At 53.6% G+C, this 13,659-nt stretch overlaps 6 protein-coding genes across 6 annotated transcripts; 4 read left to right on the top strand and 2 right to left on the bottom strand.

The window, feature by feature from the left end:
• Positions 1 to 235: 235 nt before the first annotated feature.
• Positions 236 to 2,401, top strand: UMAG_04624 (uncharacterized protein; the record flags this gene model as incomplete). Its single annotated transcript, XM_011392615.1, has 1 exon — positions 236 to 2,401. The coding sequence occupies one exon, from the start codon at positions 236 to 238 to the stop codon at positions 2,399 to 2,401; it is 2,166 nt and encodes a 721-aa protein (XP_011390917.1).
• A 408-nt stretch (positions 2,402 to 2,809) lies between these two features.
• Positions 2,810 to 3,947, top strand: UMAG_04623 (putative replication factor C subunit 3; the record flags this gene model as incomplete). The annotated part of the gene is made up of 2 exons (XM_011392614.1): positions 2,810 to 3,744; positions 3,857 to 3,947. 2 exons carry the CDS (start codon positions 2,810 to 2,812, stop codon positions 3,945 to 3,947), a joined length of 1,026 nt encoding a protein of 341 aa, XP_011390916.1.
• A 235-nt stretch (positions 3,948 to 4,182) lies between these two features.
• On the bottom strand, positions 4,183 to 7,047 carry UMAG_04622 (putative AMP deaminase; the record flags this gene model as incomplete). The annotated part of the gene is made up of 1 exon (XM_011392613.1): positions 4,183 to 7,047. One exon carries the CDS (start codon positions 7,045 to 7,047, stop codon positions 4,183 to 4,185), a length of 2,865 nt encoding a protein of 954 aa, XP_011390915.1.
• Positions 7,048 to 7,835: 788 nt separating this feature from the next.
• UMAG_04621 (uncharacterized protein) lies at positions 7,836 to 9,704 on the top strand (the record flags this gene model as incomplete). Its single annotated transcript, XM_011392612.1, has 1 exon — positions 7,836 to 9,704. One exon carries the CDS (start codon positions 7,836 to 7,838, stop codon positions 9,702 to 9,704), a length of 1,869 nt encoding a protein of 622 aa, XP_011390914.1.
• A 124-nt stretch (positions 9,705 to 9,828) lies between these two features.
• UMAG_11532 (uncharacterized protein) lies at positions 9,829 to 10,657 on the bottom strand (the record flags this gene model as incomplete). The annotated part of the gene is made up of 2 exons (XM_011392676.1): positions 9,829 to 9,905; positions 9,985 to 10,657. 2 exons carry the CDS (start codon positions 10,655 to 10,657, stop codon positions 9,829 to 9,831), a joined length of 750 nt encoding a protein of 249 aa, XP_011390978.1.
• An 880-nt stretch (positions 10,658 to 11,537) lies between these two features.
• Positions 11,538 to 13,392, top strand: UMAG_04619 (ESCRT-0 subunit protein HSE1; the record flags this gene model as incomplete). Its single annotated transcript, XM_011392611.1, has 2 exons — positions 11,538 to 11,662; positions 11,736 to 13,392. The coding sequence occupies 2 exons, from the start codon at positions 11,538 to 11,540 to the stop codon at positions 13,390 to 13,392; spliced, it is 1,782 nt and encodes a 593-aa protein (XP_011390913.1).
• Positions 13,393 to 13,659: the final 267 nt, after the last annotated feature.

Below are 13,659 nucleotides of genomic sequence, written 5' to 3'. Positions count from 1 at the left end.
GTAAGGATCGCGCGCGATTCACGATTCACGATTCACGATTCACGATTCTTGCGCCTGTCTTGAGCTTCATTTTTGTCACAGAGAAGAGTGGAGTAAAAAGTGCCCGAGTCCCGAATTCATAACCAACACCAAAAACACTAGACACGAAACATCGGCGCGCAGTTTCAGTCAGACACTGCCATCCGGATCAACATCCTGCTTACAAACGTGGACGTTTCACCCGCGTCTGACTACCATGCCTTCGAGAAGCACGGTCACGGCGACAGCTGTCGTCAGCTACGACTGGGGCACTTCGTCCGATCTCAAGGCACTCTACATTCAAACCTACACCATCTTTACGTCGTTGCAACGCATTCACCAAGAAGCCCTTCTCACCGATCGAGCAGGCCGCAGCGCAACAGCTAACTCTGTGCTTCCCTCAGCAGAGACTATTCAATACTATAACAGGATCAGCGAGCACTATGCCCGCGCCATCCAGGACTACCTCGATAGGATACAGCTCGATGATAGTGTAGACGCAGCGCAGTTTCAAGCATGGCGAGATGTACAGACCATCCTCCGTCTTGCTGAAGTACTCTACTACCCAAAAGATGGAAGAGGTGTCAGCGTTGTCGGCGAAGAGCTCTTGCACTGGCTCAACTCGTTCGATGTTGCACCTACCACGGAAGAAGGTCAAGAAATTGCAGAGTCTGCGGTACCTCACGATCATCCATCCTATTGGGACTACGTGCTTCGTTGCGTGCTTCGCGGCTTCCATACTTCGGCAGCATCGGTGCTCAAATCGCTCGACTCGCATCCTTCAGCCGTCATTCGTAGCGTAGCTCAAAAAGCCGCCAAACTTCTCTTCACACTTCCTCGCTCGACACATTTCTCCATGGAGCACGAATTTGTCGCTGCTCACCGCAGCTGGCTTGCCAACGTACGCAAGCTGATAAGCGGTCTCGAGCACCAGATGGATGAAATGGAAGTAGAAGCCGGAAACACTGAAGAAGTCGAGGACGAGAGGCTCGAGTATGAGGCGCAATTCAGGTGTCTCCTCGAGCTCATGGCTGGTGTCAAGGACCGCATCTTTGAAGCCTGCGAAGATTGGCGCGAGGCGTTGGGCGCTTGGGGCACACTCGTTCATCCGACGCTCAAACGCGACGACGTGCCTTCGACGGCCGCCATCATCTTGGAACAGTTCCCTATCGATGGCACCATTCCGAGCGAGCTGGTTCAGCAATATCTCATCAAAGGCGAAGTGCGTCAAGCAGTACAAAAGGCACAGGACGTCGACATTTGGCTTGGCGCTCATTTGGCAGACCTGGCGGAGAAGGTGGGCCTTATCGAGGACGATGAGCAAACAGAGTCTGGTGATCTGCGTCAGGATCTGTTGTTCAAGTATGCTCAAAGCTTGTTGGATGAACAGGGCTTGTGGAGGATCTGCATCGACTACCTGGCAGCATGTGGCGAAGCAGGGAGGAGAAAGTCGTCTCACATCATTTTGTCAGTGCCGTTGGATGGACCTGATACAGACGAGGAGTCAGAAGAGGCGAACAACGCGATGGAAGAGGATGCTGATGGTGTAAACGGTGCGCCTAGCAACAAGACCAAACGCGTGGCGAGAGCAGAGCAGGTGCTGAGAGCATGCTCCGACCATGGTCTTGAATTGGAAGCTCGCGTCGTGTGCCGTCGAATGTCTCAAAAACTGATGGAGCAGGGCGAGTACGGCATGGCCATCGCTTACTGCGTACGAGCTTCCGACACGGTTCTCATTCGCACCATTGGCGACCGCATCCTGGGAGAATATGTCACTCGAGGAGCCGAAGCCTTCAACCAGATTGTCGACTCTTTCCCCTCTTCGCTCATAACGCCAGCCGATGGTCTGGAATTCAACGGCGACAACCTGGATGGCGAGCAGGATGCGGTGCTCGAAAAGCATGCCCGAGGCTTCTTCTCAAAACGACTCGCGTTCTTGGCACGCTTCCGCGACTTTCATCGGCTGTATGCAGATGGCCAATGGGCTGCTGCTGCGGGCCTGCTGGTCGAGCTCGTCACCACTGAAGCTGCACCCGAACGATTCCTTGCCGTTCTGTTAGTGGATGCGATTCCATTGCTAGAAGATGGCCAAGCGACGTGGTTCGATCGATCGCAGACATTCGAGTTGATCCGCATCGTCGAACGCATCACCAACGCAGTATCGATGCATCCAGACATGTATGAACATTTCCTCGGCTTTCTCCACCAGTTGCTAGGCATCAAATCACCCAAGCAGCAGCAGCAGCAGCCAAAAACGCAAACAGGCCCCAACAAGCAAGAGGTGCTGTCATCGGTTAAGGCTTCTGACAAGCTGGATGCGGTGAGACTATCGCTTGCACGCAACTTGGCGCGCGTTGGTGTGATGCAGGCTGGAATCGTCTGAATCTCAAAACGATGACATTCAACGTTCAAGTTGCTACGATCAGACGGTATGTGCGTGTGTGCGTGTGTCTGTGGAGGAGGTTCAGACAAGCGCGTGGTCTGGGTGTAAAATCGTGAATCACGAATCACATTCGTGAATGTCACCTTGAGCAACCCAGTTGTGGATTCGTGGTTCGTGCCCGCTTTTTTAGCCAAAAAGACGCGCGCGACTCGCGATTCGAGGTCGCGTAGATTGATGTGCCAGATGACACATTTCTGCCAGAAGGAAGCAAAGAACAACAGATTCCTGAGCTCAGCTTCACTTGTTCCCTTTCATCCCGAACCGTTCCTATATCAACGTCGGCTCACCGTTCTCAGCAGAAAGATAGCTCGGTGAATCATCGGTACTTCAAGAGTGCACACGCCCAGAATGACGTCCAAAGGCAAAGGCAAGGCGGATGACGCTACCGCGACAGACCAACAGCTCGATCTGCTTCCCTGGGTAGAGAAGTACCGTCCCGCGACGCTTGACGATCTCGTATCACACAAGGACATCACGTCTACCATCCAAAATTTCATCGACAAGAACCGTCTTCCACACCTGCTCTTCTACGGTCCACCAGGAACCGGCAAGACGTCGACAATCCTAGCCATGGCACGCAAGATCTTCGGCCCACAATTCAGGAACAGCGTTCTCGAGCTCAATGCGTCGGATGACCGTGGTATCGATGTAGTCCGAGAACAAATCAAGAGTTTCGCTAGCACCAAGAGCGTTTTCAGCTCTAAGGGCGGTTTCAAGCTCATCGTGCTCGATGAAGCCGATGCCATGACCCAAGCTGCCCAAGGAGCACTTCGCCGAGTCATTGAGCAATACACCAAAAACGTTCGTTTCTGCATCATCTGCAACTACGTCAACAAGATCATCCCCGCGATCCAATCCCGTTGCACGCGTTTCCGATTCAATCCGCTCGAACTCGACCAGGTCGAAGATCGTCTCAACCACGTCATCGAATCGGAAGGTTGCAACATCACCCAGGACGGCAAAGAGGCGTTGTTGAAGCTCTCCCGTGGAGACATGCGAAGAGCGCTCAACGTGTTGCAAGCGTGTCATGCTGCGAGCGATCATATTGACGAAACCGCTGTGTATAATTGCACGGGCAACCCGCATCCACACGACATCGAAGCCATCCTCAAATCGATGATGGAGGATGAGTTTACAACGGCATTCTGGACCGTGTCCCAACTCAAAACGGCAAAGGGAATCGCATTGGCGGATATCATTACTGGATTCTATGATTTACTGACTACCATCAAGTTGCCGGCTAAATCGAGGATTTATTTATTGGATCACTTGGCGGATACCGAGTAAGTGTTCCCAGAGTCGAGTCACGTAAACATTGAGCACAATTCGGGCTTTCCCTGTCAGAGCTGTTTGACTAATGACCGTTTCTCCTTATTGTTACCTTTGTGGCGATAGACATCGATTGAGTACAGGCGGCTCAGAAAAGATCCAACTCACAGCCCTGCTCGGCGCTGTCAAGGTCGCCGTCGAGCTCTCGCAGGCATAATAACCAATTCAAGAACGCTCAAGCTGTTTTTCTCCCTGCCATGTCAATTCGACAGATGCACCTTCTCACTCGGACCTCAGCCTTCGACATGATCACCACAGAAAGCCAAAGCTGCTGCAATCAGGTTGCGACGTTCAAGATGAGAACTTGAAAATACTCAATTCCATTGCGGTTGAGTCGAGACCAAGCAACTCTGAGCGTTAACTTTTCGTGATTCAAGTTCACGTTAGTGAAATCAAGCGACGGAAGCTTGAGTCTGCCAAACCAGATCCAACTCCTCCCTCAGAGTTTCTTCCCTAAACCTCAGACGAATGTCGGGCACGTTGCTCTTAGCAACAACATTGCCCCTCGGACCTGGCAACTGGAAATTGGGTCCCAGCCAATGACGTTTGATTTCCATCTCCCATCCTGACTGGAGAACCGAGTTGCGCGCCAGCTCGCACATGTCAGCTGGCGTCAGCTTGTAGATTTGCGTCGCCACCGAGTACTCTTCCAGCAACGGTTCTTTGGACAAGTGGAACTGAAGTGGGTCGTCGGTGCTGATGGAAACGTTCATGCCGAGCTTGAGGAAGTTCGGGAACGGGTTGCGATCGTACGACAGGAACAGCGCATTGTTGCTGAGCGGCGACATGGCCAAACCGATCTGCTTGAGGTAGTAGAGGTACTGCAGAGCAGGAACTTTGCGTAGCAGAATACCGTGAGAGATGGATTGAGATGTCAAGAAGGCGGCAGCCATGTGGTCGGTGTCGCCTGCTTCGCCGGCGTGAGGTCGGAGGACAAAGGTGTTGAAGCCGCGCAGCTTTCGCCACTGGTTCAAGCTCGAAATGTTGGCAAACATGTAATAGAGCCAGTAGTTGTACGGTGGGCTGTCTTTGAAGTCCCAAAGTTTAGGAACGGGGAATTTTTTGTGAATCCGTCTCTCTGGCTTGCTTTCGTCGTCGACGAGGTCGAAGCCGACGACACGCTGCAGAAAGACGTGCAGTTTTGGATGACTTTGCGGATTCTGTGTCACTTCGAATAACGGTTCGAAGACGTTGCGAATAATTTGCTCAAAGTTGTCGACGGTACCGTTGGCTTTGTAAACGTCGTAAAGGCGCGGCACCTGGATCAGCCATCGAACGTTGGGGCTAAAAAGACTGTTGTCGACAACCCAGCTAGCCAGCTTGTCCCATTCGCCTCTAGTTCGACCATAGATAGAGACACGGTACTCGGCCATCTGGTATTTGCTCTGCTCCAAATCAGCCATTACCTCCTTGGTGAGTTCGGCGAGGTATCTACCTTTGATCAAGTTGTCGGTCTTGAGGAAAATCTCACGCAGACGCGATTCGCCCATAGGATTGTACTTGAGGTTGAACTTGTCAAAGCGATGGAAGGCATCTTGGTGTGCATGCATGTCGAGCGTGTCAATACTAAGATCGTAGGCGGTAAGTTTGAGAGATTCAAATACTTGCTGAAGCGTCAAATCCTTGCCATCACGGTGGATGACAATGTCGTCGGGGAAACGCTTGATCTTAGCCTTGATGAAGCGCAACAAATGCTTCTGGTTCATGGAAGCACTGTGGTGAATGTGAGTGTCGACTTTACGGACATTGTAGAAGTCACGATGCGGGACACGCTTCATGTCTGCTAGTTCGCGGTACTCGTTGAGCAGGAAGTAGAGGTTCCACTTGCTCTCAAGATACTTGAGTCGACGCCAGGCAAAACTCTTGACGGGGCCGTCCGAGATGACGCCAAGGAGGTAGTCGAGGTCCTTAAAGTACTCTCGAATGGTGGGCACGCTGAAGAGGGGCTCCTTTCGCAAGCCGGTGGGAGTTGCGGTAGGCGACGATGGGTCGTCGACGCTTTGAGTCGGAGGCGCTAATGCCGATGGGGCCTGGCCCTCGTATACCTGGATTACACCAGTCTCGTCCATATGCCAGGTGATGTCGATGCCGTTGCGTGTGTGTTTGGACGGAATGACGACATCCTGTTCGCGGTAGAGGCCAGGCTTACCACCAGAGCTTTCAAGAAGCGCTTGAGCTGCTTGGGCGTTGGCCGGACTAGCGGGGGGGATGGGCGGCGGAAGAGGGTTGACGGAAGTAGGGCGTACGACAAAGGACGATTCAGGAGGAGGGTTAAAGAGCTCCCAGTGGGGACGAGGAGGAGCGGGGTAGATGCGCCAGGGCTTGGGCCTGCCCGAGTGGGAATCCCAAGAGGAACCGTCGATCTTGATGGAGCCTTCAGCGACGGGACCAGAGGCGGTTCGTGGGGTCTGGTCACCGCTAACAGCAGCCTGACGAGCACAGTATTCGGCGTCCCAGTTCTTTGGGTTGTCCTCCATGGCGCCCTGGAGGCTGGCGCACATGTACTTGTCTCGAAGCTCGAGACAAGTCTGCAAGCTTGTATACAGAGCGCGGAGCTCTCCGGAGAGCTCCGCGTGGACGGCGACATTGGAGGCGCTCAAGTGGCTTGGGTCAGCTTCACTTTGAGGAGCGAGAGTGGCGTGAGGTGCGGCACCAAGACCAGCAGCTGCCGCCGCGGCTTCGGCAGGAGATGCTGCAAAGTGGCTTTGTTCCTGAGCGGCTTGAAGGTTGCTGTGCTGAGGGACCGAGTCGTGCGCGGGTTGAGGATCGTGAAAAATGGTGGCGACGTTGGGAGGAGGAACGTGACTGCCGTCGCCGGAAAAGTCAAGATCGGCGTTAGAACGACGGTCGTCGTGGAGAGAACCGGAAGAAAAGACCGAAGATCTCTCTGCAAGAGAGGTGGAAGCAAAAGTGGGCTCAAGTTCATTTTGCGAGTCGGCGGTGAAAGAGCCTTGAAGGCGAGTGGGAATGTCGATGGCAGGCGAGTTACGGTGGGATGATGAAATGCGTCTGTGGGCCCAGTAATGACCATCGGATTCGTGGAGTCGCTTCTCGTCGGTCTCGGAGTAATGAGAAGCATCTGCACGGGTTGCAGGAGGTGTGCCAGGTGATGCTCGGTCTTGCTCGAAAGGATTTCTGTCGCTGGACGCGGGCGACGCGTCCATGTTGGAGATGGAGCTGTTCATGGACAGGTTCGATGCCATGGCGGAGAGGTCGACGCCGGTGTCGGCGCCGTTGATCCTTCGAGTGCCACACATGACGTGCACGGGGTTATGTCGAACCGCGGTGGCAAGCCGGTGGCGCGGGTGTAAGAAGCAAGAGTGTTAGCTTTGACGGACAATCGAGAGAGAGAGAAAGAGCAGGCAGTGCAATCGCGAAACTGGGACAGAAGCACAATGCGAATCGTGAATCGATTATATCCAAACAACGACCAACAAGAGGAGGAGTGAGGATAGGGAGCGTTCGATAGTCGCCTTTTTAAGCTCTTGCACTGAATCGTGAATCGTGAATCGTGAATCGACTGTCGAGATAAGTACTCGCAACTTTAACTGAATCGTGCATTGGTCAGAGAAAAAAAAAGCAGAAGCGTCACACACAAGGCAACTTCGGACGTGGCCGAAGATGAAGATAGATACTCACGACTCATAGTCACATTCGTGATTGTGAATCGTGAATTCGTGACTTATCTTTTTACACACACACACTCTCTCTCTCTCTCTCTCTCTCGCGCGTTCTCTTTCTCTCGGTCGACAAAACAAAATCTCGTCTCTCCGTGTTCGTGCTTCGTGCTTCACGCCTGGCCAAAACAAAATCGTGAATGCCTGAATGCCTGAATGCCTGCTGGACGCGTCGCTCTCTCAACCCAACACGCAAGTTTCAAAAGCGCGTCGCAGTGACCAGAACGAAACAACACTCTGTAACTTTTTCAGATGGAGTCGTGAGTAGCCAAGCAAAAAGAGAACAACACTCGCACAAGAGCTTGTGCGCAATCCACCCTGCCAATACCATCATTCCTGTTACTTGACAACTCCCGATTATGCTAGTCATGGACAACGCCTTGCAGTCGCTCACCAACACGCTCAACGCCATCAATTCGCGTCAGGCGGATGCTCGTAAACGCGCCAGAAAGGGTGCCCATGCTACTCCCTTCACCTCGGCCGTCTTGAACCGCGAGCGTCTCGAGATCTACACATACATCCGCGATGCCGACCCGAAGACAGAGGCCAACCTCTTCTGGTACCCTCCTCCTCCACGATCTGCTTCCAGCTCGCGTGCTGGCCCAAGTGCACACAGATCGGCTCATGTCCCAAAGAATCGCACGAACACTGCAGAAGATGCAAATGAAGCCGACCTCCTGCTGGCTCCTCGTCTGCCAGAACCTCGCCACGTAGCTCCTCCCACTCCTTTGCGCAACGCAATCATCTCCAACAAGCAGTCCTTCCAATCTCAGTCTCAGACTGAACAGAGTGTCGATCCGCGCGTTCTGCTCCTCGCAGCTCAGCGCCTCAACGACACTTGCGGAAAGGGCTCCAGGACTCGCAAGCATATCAAGAGCCTCCTCAAGGCCCATGCGTCCCTGAATGAAACCATCAAGAACCACGAGAGACAGATTCGTCAAAGCGAAGCTCAACTACGTGCCACTGCTGAGGGCAAATCCTTGGGCACATCCCAGCTCTCTTCTGGTGACATTCACCATGCACGCGCGCAAACATCTCATTCAGGCAGCGATCAACTCCAAGCGCATCTTACTTATGTACGCGAAAACATTTATAAAGAGGAGCTCGAGATTCTCGCTCTTGAAGAAATGATCGAGGAGCTTCGTCAAGCTCGCTCTGAATGGCAGAAACAAGAGCTTGACCGCCAACAGAAGGCGCAGGCTGATGCAGAGGCTAGTAGGATGCATCCTCGAGAGCACACTCCCCAACGTGCTTTCCCGCGCGCCTCTTTGGCGAGAGCGCAAGAGGTAGATGACGATGCTCAGCAGTCGGTCCATCGAGGGGACAGCGCCGCTGACCAAGAGCTGCCAAATTCTCGCGATAAGACTCTCGACACAACACAACAATCCGAAGAGAAGCAGGATCAAGCACATGAGCAGGTGCATCAGCAAGTCCTCACCCCGAAATCGCCGGACGCAGTCGATGAGCATGATCCATCTGACGCTACGGTGGCTCAGCCGCTCGCTGATGTCTCGATCTCGAACTATCTGGATGATCCAGCTGATCTGACCATTCAGCGTCCTCACGAGCTTGAGACTCACGAGCCAATGCTTGCAGACGTCGCAGACACATCTGCAGCCATCGACCCCGTGCCTGTCCAGCCATCCATGGCTTCTCCTTCTCCACAACGCCAACCTTCGCACCTGCTTGTCACTGCCAACCAGAGCAGCGAAGAGCTCGAAAGGGTCACCCAAAAGGTCTGGGAGGTCTTCGGAGATGCGCTCAGATCCATTGTGCCAGAGCGTGAGGCTGCCAACTACTTGGACACGCTTGACGCCTTGAAGTCGCTCATGAGCGGCGGCCACGCAGCTAACGCCGCCGGAGACTACTCGGTCGGATCTGTTCAGACTTCGTCCACCTTGTCCAGCGCTGCAAGCGAGACATCAGCAGCCGTCGCGGCTCAGCTTACGCCCGAAGTTCTCATGACAGCCTTTGTCATCTTCCAAATGCTCGTATCCCCAGAGCCGCATCGCATGAACATTGACGAGCTCAAGGTGCGCGGCCATGAATGGTGGTCTACCTTGGGAATGCAGGTCTGGCTGCATGCGCAATCACACGACAGCAATGACGTACCGAGTCGCGTAGAAGCCTTTGAAGATGGGCAGAACTTGGCCAGGAAGGCCACCTACGGCATGATCTCCAAGCAGCTCTTCGCTATCAAGCGACAGAAAGGCGTTGGGCTCGTCGGCTTTGCTTGAATCTCTCTGTTTTATGCACTGCATGAACCGTATCGGTCTGCTCCTATCTTGTAACGACCATGGGGGTATATATTGTACTGTAATCTATGTTGACATGAACTTTTCGTCCGCCTCGTGCGAAACTTCACGACTCACTGGTCAAGAGGCCAACCATAGCAGTATCGATCATCGCATCAATGTTGACCCACGAATGCGTAAGGACTGAGTTGACAGTGGAAAGAGTGTTTGAAAATGATGAGTACAGGCGTCAGAGTCCCACCGCCACATGAACCAGACTTACCGAACAATCTGGTGCCGTCGCGACCCGCGCAACGCATCAACTCATCTTCGCCGCCTGGGTGAAAGCGGAGATAAGGCGTGATGTTGTATACTTTTCCGTAAAAGGCCGACCAGGCGTCCTCAGGCGTGTTGTGCTTCCTCAGCTCCGACGGTGTCACCCTCAACAGCGAAGTGATGCCACCTCGGAGATCTGTGCTTTTCTTGAGTCTAGCCCAATCTAGGGGACTGCAACCAGGTGCGAGCGCCACTTTTTTGCGGCTCTTTCCACTCGAGCTTTTTGCGCCAGAAGCACCTCCGACGCCCGCAGGCGCTGTCAGCGATGTTGTTGACAGCGGCGCGGCTAGCCCACCGCTGCGTGGAGCCAGTGGCGGAGCCATCAAGGTGTTAGAAGATGACACTTGCGGCGCCACAGACTTTAGTAAGGCAGCAGCTTTGGACGAAGAAGGTGGCGAGCTAGTGTCATTTTTTAACTTTGAGCTCTGCCTCTGCGCACTGTTCAAGCTCGGAAATGCTGGTGGCATGTCATCATCTTGGACGGTGATACTTGGACCATCATTGGCACTCTCAAAAGACTCGGCGTCCGAGTCTTGCCCCGCATCGTCAATGTTCGTGGATAGTCGAATAGTGTCGAGGTCGATGCTAGACAGCTCTCCCAATGCTAATGCTGACGCCATCATGGACAAGGACCTGAGCTGAGAATCAGTATGGGTGTGACGATGCAAACCTGATGGAATGTGGAAGGGAATTTGTTCGTGTTGATTCGCGACTCGTGATTCGTGATTGTTTCAACACGCTAGCCTGCACAAATTGGCAGATTCAGGGCTGTAAGGCACTTCGCCAACTCGCGACTGACACTCACGACTAACGGGACTCGGATTGACATCCAAACGTCACGCCTAGATATATATAATAAAAAATAAAAATAAAACCCCCTATGCTGTGGGTCACGTGAAATAGACTCGTGATAGCGCGAGCATTAACGATTACGTGTTAGGTCCAACTTCTGTTCCACCCAACTCGTAGCTGTGCTCCTTGGCTGGCTACTGGTCGAAACCTATGGTGTTCATCATCGGTCGCAGGCGCATGTATGCCTCGCGATGAAGGTGGTGCACGTGGTCACCGGTGCACGGTGGGCTAGTGATAAGTCAGTGTCAGAGCGGGTCTCAGATGATGGTTCGAGTTTGGTGATTTGGCCAGTTAACACGTAATCAGAGATAAGCAGTCGAATCGTGAATCGTGAATCACGAATGATTTACTCGTATATCGTGGCAGTGCCATGCGGCCACTCAAGCTGCATGTTGAGCTCAGTTGCAGCTCAGCTAAGCTAACTGAACCCAGGCCAAGCATCCGTCTGCACGCTTTGGGCCAAAACGACTCACGGGCCAGCCATCACCTTGGTTAACTTACCCGTGACTGTCGTCGAGCTTGACAAATTCATATTTGCATCCTCCGCACCTCGACCTACGAATCACCTACCCTTCCCCTCAACACCTGTATCAGCCGATTGGTGAGGTTGAAAAACTCCCTCGTCGGTCGAGAAGCAGCAAACTCACCATGTTTACCGCCAAGAACCCTTTCGAAGACATTGTGCTTAAGGCTACCTCTGACGAGCTCACTTCGGAAAATTGGGAACTCAATCTCGAGGTTTGCGACAAAGTCTCCTCCGGCGGAGATACGGCGTGAGTTTCATCATATCATCTCAGCGAACAGTGACATATATCTGACTCGTGATTCTTGCCTTCATCATACCAGTGCACGCAACTGCATTGCAGCCATTCAGAAGCGACTCGTACATCGCAATGCCAACGTCCAGCTTTACGCCCTTACCCTCGCCGATGCTGTTGCCAAGAACTGCGGTCTCGCCGCTCATCAGGAGATCGCCAGTAGGTCCTTCACCCAGACCCTCGCTAGGATCTGTTTGGACCGCAACACGCATTCCACGGTCAAGAAGCGTTGCTCGGCGCTAGTCAAGGAATGGGCCGGAGAATTCGACGATCAAAGCTTGGGTCTCATGAAGGAGACGTATGAATCGCTCAAGTCACAAGATGCTGTTGCCGAAGACGAAACCCCAGCCGAACCACCCCGCGAACCCACTTCTGAGCAGCTGCGAGCCGAGGACGAAGAGCTCAGGCGCGCTCTCGAGCTTTCCATCCAGGATCAAGGCGGACGCAACGCCTGGCCCAGCTACAACACCGAGCAGGCTGAAACTTCTGGCTCTTCTGCTCCAGCTGCTGCTTCCTCCAGCTCTTCTGCGTACCAGCCAACTTCACAGAGCCTCGCTCCTGCGCAGCAGCAACAGCAGCAACAGCACGACGCCAATCACACAAACGGAACCAGTTCCTCTGCACATGCGCAACCCCTGTCGGCAGCTACACCACCTGCTGTTGCTTCCCGAGTTCGAGCGCTGTACGACTTTTCTCCTACAGAGCCAGGCGAGTTGGCCTTTTCTCGCGGAGAGGTCATTCGAGTGCTTGACAGCGTCTACGAACACTGGTGGCGAGGTGAAGTGAGGGGCGAGGCTGGCATTTTCCCGGTAAACTACGTCGAGGTATTACCCGACCCGACGCCCGATGAGCTGCAGAGGGAAGCACAGATGGAAGCGCGCATTTTTTCGCAGGCCGCCGACATTGACAGGCTGCTCAGCAAGCTTCGAAGCCTCGATCCTGCGCGCGACAACCTTGCCGATGACGACGAATTGCAAGAGCTTTATCAAAAGTCTCTAGCCATGCGGCCAAAGATTGTCAAACTCATCGATCGATACAGCAACAAAATCACCGAGCTCAAGGCCATGAACGACAAGTTTGTCCATGCACGCGGATCGTTCGACGAGATGATGGAGCAAAGTCTTTCTCGTTACAACCCTGGCGGCCATTCCAGTCAGGACTATCTTCGTCCTCGTCCTGAGCTCCAGCAGCACTTCTCAGCATCATCGGCCGATTACGCGCAGCATCCTTCCTACCCCACCGCCCATGCCTACTCTGTCCAACAAGCACAGTCCGCTTCCAGCGCGCACGATCAGATTCAGTATCCCTTTAACCCAGAGCAACGACATGGCTATGCTCAATCCGCAGGTGCTGAACCCGCCGATCCTAGCTATGTTCAAGGCAGTCGCCTCCCCTCTGGTCCGCAGCCACCTCAGCAGATCACCATGGCTCATCAGCAGCAGCCACACGAGCAGCAGTACAGTTCCGCCCCTCATGATGACGAGAAGCGAAGGTTGTTCGAAAGAGCCAGGGCTGAGAGCGAAGCCTTTCAGCAGCAGCACTTCCAATCGCAAGCTCACACATCCCGCAGCGGCTACAGTGGAGCGTATCCCTCTCAACCAGACGCATCGGTCCTCAACCAGCAGATGGGCAACATGAACATTGGTGGGTCCAGCAGTTACGCTTCTCATCCTACTGGCCACTAGAAGAGTCCGGTCCCGCCATTTACCTCGTGTATTTCTCTTTCGCTTTGATAAGAAACACGGCGTTCAAGCGTGCATCTTTCCCTGAATCCAGTTGCCACGTCTTTTTGGAAGGCACGGGCGACACCTGTCTGGACATGGCTGGCTGACTGCTTCATCCAACTTCTTATGGCGGTAGAGTAATGACTCATGACCTTCTGGTAGATAGTCATTTTCAGGCAGTCGTGAGTGTCATCGGTCCGTGGAAAGATCCAGGAAGCGGCACGCAGA

The sequence above is a fragment of the Mycosarcoma maydis genome, chromosome 13 (genome assembly GCF_000328475.2).
Source record: "Mycosarcoma maydis chromosome 13, whole genome shotgun sequence".
NCBI classification, from domain to species: domain Eukaryota; kingdom Fungi; phylum Basidiomycota; class Ustilaginomycetes; order Ustilaginales; genus Mycosarcoma; species Mycosarcoma maydis.
The sequence above is the reverse complement of the archived record's forward strand: the minus strand, read 5'-3'. Positions and strand labels throughout refer to the sequence as shown.